Here is a 13,081-nt window from a genome sequence, read left to right as displayed (position 1 = left end):
CTGGCAGGCTACAGTGCATGGGATTGCAAAGAGTTGGACATGACTGAGCAACTTTCACTTCATTTCACTTCCAGCCATCCAGTCTGTGGTATTTTGTTATGGCAGCCCTAGCAAACTAAGATAGGGGACATAGATCACCTACTTCAAGAGCCCAAGACAATTACCTAAAAAACTAAACTAACAGAACTAACAAGAGTATAGTAAGGTAACACAGGAACAATATAGAAAAATCAACTATTTTCCTGCATACTAGCAACAGCCAATTGGAAAATATGATAGATAAAAAGTGCCATTTTCAATGGGAACCAAACTATAAAATAAAATACATAGTAATAAACTGAAGAAGAGATATACAAGAAAGCATGAATAGAGCCAGACCGTGTTTGAAAACAAAAGGACAAGATGGCCTGTTTTGTGACTATTCAAAGGTAAATGGCAGAATGACAGCAATGTCATCTAGAAGTTGCACTGGTTCAAAAGCAATTTTCCCTGGCATGTTGTTTTTAACCAATTAGTGGTAAGTTTTCTCACATTTCAGAGAAAACCTATATATGAAGATCTACATATAAAAGCTAAAAATCCTACAACAGTGCCTCCTATCAGGAAGGGCAAATGGTGGCTTTGTTTTCTACAAAATTAAGTGCCAGTGGGTGAGGAGGATGGTGGAAAGTGCACATGAAGCAAGTTGTGAAGACACTTCTCCCTGTGTCTAAAACCAACAACAAAGACTGCTGATGACTAGGCTCTAGATCAGATTTTAATTTAATGAAGTTGCTATCTATCTTGAGCAAATACCCTCAAGAACCTACTTCCGCCCAGGCAGAGTTTAAGGCTACAAAGGATCCACTGATTACCCAGTACAGTACTGGGTGCAAATGCAAATGGGTTCAAACTGGGCAAGGATTACTTAAGGTAATCTTATTAAGGTTAGTTCCCCTAACCCTAATCCTATTGGTCAATGTGATTGCTAAAGGTAGGATGAGTAGCCAGGGAAACTTGGTAACAAATTAAGACTAATCACAGTTCAACCCAGACATAATGGGCTTGCTGAACATCCTTGTTCTCCTTAGGTCCAAAGCAAGTTCTGCAGAGGGGATCTGCTCTACCAGACACAAGGCCTGTAGTAACTAACCTATGAGGTAGTGCCACAGGAATGGACAAATTGGTTTTATGGAACAGAGTATTATTAATACTTATTATTAATATAATTAGTATAATAATATATAATAATAATATAATAATAATAATATATATATAATATATAATAATTAGTATAATAATACTAATTATTAATAACATCTAACACACAGCACTTATTATGTGCTGGGCAATATTCTAATTGCTTTACGTATAATTCATTTATTCCTCACAACAATCTAAGAGGTAAATACTATTATCACAGAGAAGTTAATTAGCTTGCCCAAAGTAATATAGCTATTTAGCAATAGAACTGGGAATAGAGCAGAAAAACAAATTCAGGGAATTCCTTGAAGTCCAGTGGTTAGGACTCTGTGCTTTTACTGATGAGGGTATGGGTTCAATCCCTGATCAGGGAACTAAGATCCCACAAGCCACTCAGCATATCATCCCCTAATTAAAAAAAAAAAAAAAAAAAAGGAAAGAAATCCACACATATAAGGAAATTTCGTTTAAGACAGAAGAAGAGCTTCAAATCAGGGGATAATTGATGAACTAGTCAATAAATGGTTATTGGGGCAAATGACTATCCGTGTGGAAAATAATAAGTTAGATTCTTACCTCTCACAATTCATAAAACTTAATTCCAGAAAAAATAAAATTTTAACTTCTATATACTTTTTAGGTGAAAATATAAGAAATTTTCTTACCAAAACATAAAATACAAAATGTTGACAAAGACGACTATGTAAAAACTGAAATCTACTACACACTAAGATACCATAAGTAAAATTAAAATACAAGCAACAGACTAAAAGAAAATATTTTTCAACATTTTCAGAATATATAAAAAACACTCCAACAAATTGAGAATATATAAAGAATTCTTATAAATCAATAAGAAAAACTAACATTCTAAAAATGAGTGAATAACTGAGTAATTAATTCACAGGAAAGGAATAAGCACAAGTCAATAAACATATAAAACAAACTGTGACACCAGTTTTTGCCATCAGATTGGCAAAAATTAAAAATTACCACTGTTGGTAAGGCTGTAGGGAAACAGGTATTTCTCATACACTGCTCATATACTGACCCTTGTGGAGGGAATTCAGCACCATTAACATTTATTTTGTATATACCCTTCAACTCAGCAGGTCTAGCTACTTTAGAGAAATGCTAACTGGCACATGAAAACAAAAGGTTATTTACAAGAATTTTCATAACACTAAAAATTAGAAATAACCTAAATGTTAACCAGTAGGGGACAGTTAAACAAATGATGGTACACCTATGCTTCAGACTACTATGCAGCAGGTAGATCCCAATGCATTGATGAAGTAGACCTCTACATACTGATGTTGAAAGAAATCCAAGCAAGTTGTAGAACCACATACACACAAAACAAAACTATACCTCTATTTATGTCTACAAACGGGTATAAACACAAAAAATTAAAAGGTATACTTCAAACTGATAATAAATGTTACCTTTGGATAACTTCCTCAGAGAGGGGAGAATGTTAGTCAAAGGGAATTTTTCCTTTCTCTGTCCTACTTTTGGTCATCAAGGATTACTTTTTAAAATAATGTTAAAACGAAAACCTACAACTCAGTTGCACTATAAAAAAAGTGCTTTATACACTGCATACTCAATACATTTTAGTTTAAAAAAGGAGTCATCTATTAAATGTGAAAAGCCCACTAAAAAGTCATATACCTTTGCAAGAGATGAACTGAACAACACATAACACAAATGATACAGGTAATGGAAGTAAAGGGGCTTCCCTTGTGGCTCAGTGATAAAGAATCCATCTGCCAATGCAGGAGATGTGGATTCGATCCCTGGATAGGGAAAGTCTGCTGGAGGAGGAAATGGCAACCCACTCCAGTATTCTTGCCTGGGAAATCCCATAGACAGAAAAGCCTGGTAGGCTACATTCCATGGGGTCGCAAAGAGTCGGACACGACTGAGCAACTAAACAACAACAAGTGGAAGTATAATAGGTAAGAGGGAAAAAAGAGTCACCTGCAGTGATAACTGGACAATGATAAAAATGGATAATAGCTACCATTAAAAAAATTATTTATTTAAATTTGGCTGCACTGGATCTTCGTTGTGGCAGACGAGATCTAACTTCCTGACCAGGGATTGAGCTCAGGCCCCCTGCATTGGGAGCACAGAGCCTTAACCACTGAACCACCAGGGAAGTCCTTATAATAGCTATCATTTTTTGAGGGCCTCCCATAAGCAAGACACTGTGCCAGGTAGTCTGTACATCAACTTGTAAGATATTCCCATTTTACAGATTAAGAAAATACAGCACAGAGAAACTGAGTATCAGGCTTATGGTGAGGCCTTTGCTCACTACAGACTGTCCTGGACTGGATTTGGGATTGAGATTGGGGCTAGGGGGAACCCTCCTAGCCTTGACTCCAGTGCTCAGCTGCCCTTACTATACTCTGCATCCTTGAAGCATGCTCCCAAGCTGTCCTGTTCATCAAGACTGGCGTTCTCCTCTTCCTCCTCGCTTTCGGTTTTCCAGTAGGCTGGCCGCTTGATGGGCCGCTTCCCTGGGGTGCGCTGGGAAGCAGGACTGCTAGACATTGTGCCCAGCCCACTGTTGGAACTCGTGCTGCTTCGGTCCTGCCCTCCGGTCCACCAGGCCTGCAGGCTGGAGGTAGCTGGTGAGGATGATGAGGACTGCAGGTTGGCCATGCACAGCATGCCCTGGATAGCCTCCTGAGTGCTGGGAGAGGCAGGAGCCTCACTGTAAGGGACAGAAAAGAAATGCTGAAGGAGTTTCTCTAGTTGTCAGAGGAAACTAGTCATCAGAATAGTCAGGGAGGAGGGACAAGAGCTGCCTGGGTCAAGATAGGAACAAGCACAAGAGAATAATCCCAAGTGAAAAACTAGAAACCAAACTAAAGATCAAAATAGTATCAAAGACTATTTCCATAAAAAGGCCAGTCCTTCTTGACTGAAGTCTCTCCATAGACAGCAGGCAAAGTGGCAAGAAAAAGGGTGCACCTCCCTTCCTATTCACACAGGCCGCATTCTTTTTTTTTAAAGGAAAAAAAAAAAAAAAAAACAAGATCCAGAAAAGGCCCAGTGCTCCTTTCATGCCTCTTCTGACTTCCAAAGAACCCAGACTCACTGCCCTTGAAATCTGTACATCCTTTCTAAGTCATATCTTAAATATCTCAGGACAGATTTCATGTCTACTTTATTCTTTCAGCCCAAATGCCCTGGATAATTCTTTGTCCCTTTAAATGACTCAATTAATACCTACTGATTGGCTGACCTAGCCAAAGGTGGCAGGTGGGGGTGTGTGTTGTCTGATCACCTAGAAAGGGGAGAACAAAGCCAGTACTCACGTGAGGGCAGCATAGTCAGGTCCCCCCACCTGCCTGCTGGCCTTGAGCAGATCAAGAATTCCACCGGCTCCACTCCCATTTCCAAGCTTGCCTTCGACCCCTTCTATAAGGTCCTCATCTGTTGTATAGTCCTCCTGTTGGAGAAAAGGGATATCACCTCAGCTGCCCAGGCCCTAATATATGGTTGACACTAATATCTTCTGAGCACCAAGTATCTACCAAGTACTAAGCAGAATATTTGTTTTTTCATCTTAGTCTTTGAAGCATCTTTGTGAGGCAAGTACTAACTCCCATTTTACAGATAAGGAAACTAAGGCTCAGTGAAGTTAAATATGTATGCAAAGTCACAATCAGATATTCCAAATCAGATACTCTTTCTCCTACATCACACTGCCTTTTAGTCTACTCTATATTAAAGATTTTTTAAATATTTCAACTAAAGTATAATCTTCCATTTATATATTCAGGAGCACTTAGCATACAATCTTTCACTTTATAAATATTTTAGGAACTGAATGCATAGGCTGTCTCCCCCAACCTCAACTAAAATGACAAATCATATTCTGGTTCTGTAACCAGAACAAGCAGAAGATAAGAAACAGGGAAGGCTCCTACCTCAATGTCAAACTCAACTTCTCCTGGTTCACGAACTCGATTGGGGTCCGAGCAAGGCTTCGCACGAGGCAGCTTTCGGGGAAATTCTAGAAAGCAATAGAATGTACTTACCATGAAGCTAAGGTTAGTATCTGAGCCAAATATCCAGGAGAAAGAGAATAAAACTATAATTTTCCTGAAAGTAATGACCACAGATAAGTAATTTAGGGAGGTAAGGAATTAGTTCATAAATTAATCTCTAGAGCAAAGAAAGCCTACAGAGCTGGTAAATCAGAAAGTCAACAAGCTCAGGCCTAAGGTCTTAAGTCTACTGAAGGGACTAAAACCAAACTGAAATGGGCAGGGCAAGAAAGAAAAAGAACAAATACATACTTGGTCTTATTAACAGGGTCGCCTTCTCCTTTCCCAGTCTCTCATCAATCTGCAGTTCATCATCTGAATCCAAGTCCAATTCATCCTCCATCACCTGTTCTGACACCACCCTAGTCTTGTCTGCCTTCTTCACGATCTTGGCTCGCCGAGACTTAGATAAGCTCTTCACCTTCTTGGTACTGGAGAGAGAGTGAAGGAAAACATAAAAACAGTCTCACACAAAGGCAATTCTCTCCAAATTGTTCTATAGATTCAATGCAATCCTATCTAATGCATCTAGTTTTGTGGAGATTAATAAACTGATACTAAAATGTATATGGGCATACAAAGGCTATGTACATGGCCAAAACAATTTCAAAAAAGAACAAAGTTGGAGGACTTACACTACTCAATTTAAAAATTTACTATAAAGCTACAGTAATCAAGGTAGTATGATATTGGCATAAGGATAAAAATGAATGGAACAGAACTGTGAATTTAGACCTAAATCCTTAAATTTATAGTCAATTGATTTCTGACAAAGGTGCTTAGGCAATTCAGTGGAGAAAGAACAGTCTTTTTAACAAATGATGCTGAAATAAGTGGATATTACATGCAAAAAAATGAATGTGAACTCTTAACCTTATATCACACACAAAAATTAACTAAAAATGGATCATATATCTAAATGTAAAAGCTAAAACTATAAAACTTCTAAAAGAAAATGTAGGAAAATATCTTGTGGCCTGGATTAGGTAAAATTCAAAACATTTGTGCTTCAAAAGATGCCATTAAGAAAAAGAAAAGACCAGCCACAGACTGGGAGAAAATATTTGTAAATCATTTATCTAGAAAAGGATGTGTATCCAGAATATTTAAATAACTCTTAGAACACAACAAAGACAAAACGAATTAGAAAGTAAGTAAAAGATCTGAATAGACATTTCTCTAAAGTTGATACATAAATGTCCAATAATCACACCAAAAGATGCTCAACATTATTAGTCATTAGGGAAATGCAAATTAAAACCACAATAAGATACCACTTTACATCCATCAAGATGGCTATAATAAAAAAGATGGGCAATAATAAGCATTAGATAATATATGGAAAAACTCATAATTGCTGGTGGAGGTGTAAAATGGTAGATGCTTTGGGATAAATTTTGGCAGTTACTCAGAATGCTAAACAGAGTTACCATATGACCCTAAATTTTATTTCTAAGTGAGAAACAAAAACATGTCCACACATAAACTAGCATACAAATGCTCATAAGCACCATTATTCATAACAGTCAAAAAGCATAACCAATTCAAATGACCATCAACTAAAGAATGGATAAAGTAAATGTGGTAGATCCACACAATGAAATACTATTCAGCAATAAAAAGGAATCAATTAATGATAGATTCTACATCATGGATGAACTTCAGAAACACGTTAAGTGAAAGAAGCCAGACACAAGAGACTACATTTACATAGGAACTAAATGACTTCCATTTATATGAAGTATCTAAAAAGGCAAATTCATAGTGATAGAAAGAAGATTACTGGTTGCCTGGGTCTGGGGAAGAAAACCAGGACTGAATGTAAGTGGATATGAGTGATCTATTTGATGTGATAGAAATGTTCCAAAATTGGATTGTGGTGACAGTTGCATATTCTTTAAATTTACTAAGAGTCATTTTATTATATACTTAAAAAAGGTTAATTATATGATATGTAAATTATATCTCAAAAAACGTGTTAAAATATATAAAGTAGAAAGAATTCAAAAGTAGCTTAAATCTTAATAATTCTACCACACATGGTAAACAATGTTAACCAGTACAAACTGCTCAAATAAGCCTTATAAATCAAGAGAAACAAGTTTTTGGTAAGTGAATATACATTCAACAAATAGTCATTTGGTGAACTGGCTTTTAGTGAATTAGCTGTTTTCTACCTCAAAGGGTTGCTGGGAGGATAAATGAGCTAATGTAGAGACTGACATATAACAAGTGACCCAATAGTAGCTAATCTTATAGTTCTCTGGGTCTCACTTTCCCATATTAGTAAAATAGGGATAACAACACTTACCCCTAAGGGTTGTTGTAAGGGCTAAATAATGTATGTAAATTGCTAACATAGAGTCTGACACAAAGCAGGTGCTCAATAAATGGTAGCTATTCAACCTTGATCTTTTATTAACTTCTAATTATTAAAAATGACAAACTTAAAAAATATTAAAAACTCCATGTATCTAGGACCCAGCTAAGTTTCAGCAATTATCAACATACAGCCAATCTTGTTTTATTTGCACCTCAGCCTCCACAAAACATGGCACTATTCTGGAGAAAAGATCAGACATAATAAGTATCATATCGTCTGTAAATATTACTGTACCTGGACTCCCTAGGTTAACTTAGCAGCAGCCTCTAGCAGGTGGAAGGAAGTACTAGAAGCAGCACAAGGAAGACTGATGAGGAAAGGGAAAACGTCTCGTGTCCTTAATAAACATTACAGGCTGGAACCTCAGGACTCTCAACTTTCTCTTCCCCAGCAGACCAACCATAGGTTCTAGATAAAGGCAATGCTCAGTCTATCTTATTCTTGAGTAACGATGTTCTCAAACCACAAAGATAGCTCTGCTGCTTTCAGAATCTGCCCTGCCTTCACACTCCCTTTTCCTGTATTTCCCAGCCAGGTAGACTTACTATACTCACCCTTGAGATCTGAAAACAATCTTTTCCTAAAAAAAGGCTGTTAAAGTATCCTTGTCCCTCATGTTCCTACACTGTTCATACTCTATACTTAGCTCTTGACTGCTCCTGTCTGGTGTTCTGAGTGTCCAGAAAATAACTTTTACTGTCTTCCTCTGCTTCCCTACATGTTTGAGGATTTCTGACAACCTAGTTAGCTTCCGGCCATACCCACAACTATCATCATCATCACCACCACTGTCATCTTTCATTTTCAACTTCATTATTATATTTATAAAAGCAACCACTTATTAAACATTTACTATGTGCCGGGACCTGCAATAAGCACTTTACATACATTACTTCATTTAGTCCTCCAACAACCCTAAGATAAGTTTTATCTATAGAACAGATAAAATGAAGACAGAGAGATGCAGATATGTGTCAGAGCTGGGATTCAAATTCGGGAATGTCTGATTCCCAAGCTCAAGCTTTTTGTCAAGATGTGCTTTTATTCTTTTAGAAAACAGTCTGCTAAAAATTATTTTAAGAAAACTAATATATATTCACTGTACAAAATTCAAATGCTTTTGAAGTGAAAATTTCCTGTCTTGCCTCCCCTATCCTACTTTCCAGAGATAACTACTATTACAAGTTTGGTGTGACAAACATAAAATATATAACAAATATTGATATATTTGAGTGAATGTGTATAAACATCTCTGGAAGGAAAGCACTGACACTGGTGTTCCATGTGTGAGGGGAAAACTGGAGAACAGAGAAGGGTGGGAGCAAAATTTTTTCCTATGTATTCTTTCACACTTATTGAATTTTAAGCTGCATAAATTTTAAACCTCTTTTAAAAAGTTAAATTAAAAATAAAGGCAAGGGACTTCCCTGGTTGCCCAGTGGTTAAGAATCCACCTTGCAATGCAGGGAATTCAATCCCTGGTCAGGAACTAAGATTCTACATGCCACAAAGCCACATGCTGTAACTACTGAGCCCATGTGCTGTGGAGCCTGTGTGTCTCAACTCGACAGCACACATGCTGCAACTACTGATACCCGCATGCTCTGGAGCCCAAATGACACAACCATAGAGCCTGCGCATCATAACTACTGAGTCCCTGTTCCACAATGAAAGATGCTACATGACGCAACAGAGATCCCACATGCTGCAACTAAGATCCAATACAGCCAAATAAATAAATGTAAAAGACTGTATGTTACTTTTTTACACACACACATATGCATACATGCCTTTTTAAAAAATTAAAATGAACTATTCCCATATATTATCTTGCAACCTGATTTTTTCCACTTAAAATGTATCTTGGAAATCTTTTCACATCAATAGATACTAAACTCATTCTAAGTTACACAGTATTCTATTCCATAGATGTACCATAATTTATCCAACCCTTATTAATGAACGCTTCCAACTATTTACTATTACAATGATATAGTGAAATATATTTCACTATAAATATAGTGAAAGAGAAATACTCTTTCACACACCTAGCAAATACTTCTGCAAAATAAGTTCCTAAAAATTGAATCGCAAAAGGTATATAAAAAACTACTGCTCTTAACCAGTATACTATACTACTTCCTATTCCTGCCAACAGTTCTGATCCACTGACTTGCTGAAATTTCTAGAACTTATACAAGATTTTTCTCAGAATTGCCAATTAGTTCCAGACCTCTCCCCTTACCCACTCCCAGCACTACCATGGTTCTCTGTACTAAGCAATGTTTTCTGATAATATCTGGGTATTTCCCCAAGTACAGTCCCTCCCTCACCCATGTCCCAGCCCCAGGTCCCAATTCCATGCCTTGCATATTGCTACCAAAAATCCCAGCATCTCTGCTTCTTCTTCCCACCTCACCTGCCATTAGACATCAATAGGGCCAGCGGGCCCTCATTCCCATCAAGGTCCAAGTCTGGCGAGTCATCATCTGAGTCATTCAAGCAGGTGCCAGTGATGTTGAACTGCAGGAGGAGGAGGCTCAGTTGTCACCTGTCTGAAACTCCCATGTGAATCAGAATAACCAGTTCCCTCTGGTTTTACTGGTGGAGTTCACTATCAAAACCACCTGAACCAAGGTCTTCAACTATGCTGTCCCCCCATCCCCAACCCAAATGATCACAAGAGCAGAAGGTTGAGAATGTATGGCTGGCTCAGGGGAAACCTGTCAATCTTGCAAAACATGTTCCCTAAAAGGAGGGTGGAGCATCTTCACATGCCCATGGAGGGTACCACAATCTTTAAGCAAGGTGGGGCCCTGGAGGAGGACTTTTCTAAAAAATCTGTTCAAGGCTCCAACCTGCCACTCATATACCATGTACTCAAATATCATTCTTATCCTAGTATTTCAAGATCAGCTCAAGTTTCATGCTTTCTGAGAAGAGCTCCTGACCATCATCCCTACCCAGATACAATCATCCCCTCCCCTGTGTCTCAGGGTCCCACACTCACCCTTAATTGTGGCATCCACAACATCTCATTGCACTCATTTCTTTTTATGCCTATCTTTCTCACTAGCCTGTTGGCCTCTTGAGGGTTATTGTCTGCAGCAGCTATCACAGTGCCCAGCATAGACAAGGTCTCAATAAATGCCTATTAAATGAGTGGGACTGGCAGCCAAACACCAGGGGCCCTAAGGGAGGTGGGAGGACAGGAGAGCCTTTCCTTTTGATACTCTGCTCTTCCAAGGGACCCGAAAGGGTTGGGCTGAACCCATTGGCCAGCACCCACCTTTGCTTTCTGGGAAGAGCCTGTCTTCAGTGCCTGATGATTGTATGTATCCATGAGATTATAGCTCAATTGGCCAGCAGGCCCCAAGGCTGAGCTCTCCTTGCCCTTTCGCTCTGCCTTCTTGAAGAATTCCTTGGGCTTCAGGCCTTTCTTCTTTGAACCACTTTTGGAGGGCAGTGACAGCCTGGACATGGATACTGAAGTGGAATGGGCTGGCCTGGTTAAGGGAATGGAGCCGGCTGGGAAGATCCTCTGCAGCCCAAAGATATTGCTCGTCTTCCCAACGTTCTGTTGGAAGATATCCTACAAGAGTGTTAGGACACGAGGGGTTAGAGCTTACTCAAGGGTTCTCTCTACACTAAGAGCAGAGGTCTGTTCATGGCACTGGTGGTACTGCCATGAAGGGGTTTAAAGATGCTCCACATAGGCACTTATGCACACCCTAGTTTTTGCACAATAAGTCATCAAGAATTTACCGGGTGGCATTTCTTTACCCAGCCATTGACGAGTAAGAAGACGAGCAGAGAAAAATCCCAGCACTACTATCAAAATTGGAGAGAAAAGACTCCAAGAGCAGCTGACATGAGACAGAAAATAAATGAGTACTAAAATGTGTGGTTCCAACTCTAAGGACTACAGGATTTAAGAGAAGAGAGCTTCTAGTTCTAAATCTGCTTACTCATTAGCTCTGTGACCAAGGGTAAGTGCTCTGATCACTCTGGGGATCTGTTTTCTCAGCTGTAAATGTAAAGGAGCAGACTGGTTTTCAAAGATGCTCTGTGGCTTCTTTGAACTTCTTGGGAAGAGCCCTGAGGATTGGAGGTAGGTGGAAGGCAAATAAGAGAAGCAAGTGGAGCTCTAAGCCTCCCACCTTCGTAACTGCTACTTATTCATAGTAGTTATGCTTCAATTGGTTGCATATATTGAGATTCCATGTAAGATTTCATTTGAAAAAAAGGATTTCACTTCTTCAAAACATTTGAAAGCCAGTGAAAAAGATATGATCCACCTCTAAGTCCTCTTCCAACCAGCCCAAAGTTCCGTGTATACAAAACTTATATAGTTAGAGAAAAGACAGGCATTTTAACTAAACCCTGATAGATTCTGGCAGATGGAAGTGGAAGAAAATGAGGTAGGAGACGGGCAACGTTAAGCCATGGTGTAATGGTGCAGGTAGTGGAACATGCTGCAAGAGGTGAGGCTAGAAGTCCAACTTCCCATAAGCGCACTCTGACCACCCTTTAGCATGTTTAGTGCCTATATTCTGGGTGCTAAATGGAATCTTACAGCTTCTGAGCTAAAGGAAAGTTGAAACTTCAAGTCCAATTCTCCTCTGGTGCCTCTGCTACTTCACCAGCCCACACTGAGTTCTCTCTTCACTGCAAAGTCTAGTAACAACAATGGCTCACATTTATTGAGTACTTACTCTGCCAGGCACTGTGCGAGGGGCTCTACATACATTAGCTCTTAATTATAACAAAACTCTGAAAAGGTGGTATTGTCCTCACTTTACAGATAAGGATACTGAGGCCCTGAACGGCTAGCAAGTGACAGAGCAGGAACCAGAACCCAAGTTTCTCTGAGTCTCTTACCACTACACCTCACTGCCTCGTGGTATATGCCACCTGTTGAAACATGGCTTTGTAATCATCTTCAACCCAGGAGAACTGTCATTTTGTAGAATGCAGAGACTGAGTCAAAATATTAATAACAACAACTACTACTATGACCTCCACCACCCACAATCACATGACCCACCATCAGAATTTATTGAGCACCCACTATCTGCCCAGTCTTATACTTTGTGCTCAATCTATATTACCTTATTCAATCCTCTTAACAATCCCTCAGTAGTTATTAGCTATAGCCGCTTTAGGGATGAGGAACAGGCTCAGACAGGTTAACTTTGCCCAGGGTACTCTACTAGATTGTGAGTTCTTTGTGGGCAGGCACTGTAGTTATTTATGTGTCCTAAGCACTTAACCCAACATGTGGCATACTTGAGGCACAGAATAATTATTTAAATGAATGAATAGGGTCCTTGGTGGGGTCTTCTCAATCCTTCCCCTGAGCTCCCACGCCAGCTACAAAAGCCTGAGTAGCTGAGCTACCTGCCACTTGAGTCTTAAGCCCTTTTCCAATGCCTCCCCTGTTCCCATG

General features: G+C 39.1%; 1 protein-coding gene across 7 annotated transcripts in view; it reads right to left on the bottom strand.

Annotated features, from left to right (window-relative positions):
- Nucleotides 1–13,081, bottom strand: part of PHF8 (PHD finger protein 8) — a 97,594-nt gene that overhangs the window by 34,322 nt on the left and 50,191 nt on the right. For 4 of the 7 annotated variants that reach the window (XM_027535105.1, XM_027535102.1, XM_027535103.1 and 1 more), the window contains exons 13-18: nt 10,922–11,224; nt 10,052–10,155; nt 5,502–5,680; nt 5,130–5,215; nt 4,515–4,648; nt 3,594–3,907 (exon numbers count right to left, since the gene is read on the bottom strand). In XM_027535105.1, coding sequence (XP_027390906.1) covers nt 3,594–3,907; nt 4,515–4,648; nt 5,130–5,215; nt 5,502–5,680; nt 10,052–10,155; nt 10,922–11,224 — 1,120 coding nt within the window. The remainder of the gene's footprint in view (nt 1–3,593; nt 3,908–4,514; nt 4,649–5,129; nt 5,216–5,501; nt 5,681–10,051; nt 10,156–10,921; nt 11,225–13,081) is intronic. The other 3 variants (XM_027535106.1, XM_027535108.1, XM_027535107.1) reach the window with 3 other exon arrangements.

This window comes from Bos indicus x Bos taurus, chromosome X, assembly GCF_003369695.1.
Source record: "Bos indicus x Bos taurus breed Angus x Brahman F1 hybrid chromosome X, Bos_hybrid_MaternalHap_v2.0, whole genome shotgun sequence".
NCBI lineage: Eukaryota > Metazoa > Chordata > Mammalia > Artiodactyla > Bovidae > Bos > Bos indicus x Bos taurus.
This window is presented reverse-complemented; position numbering and strand designations above follow the sequence as displayed.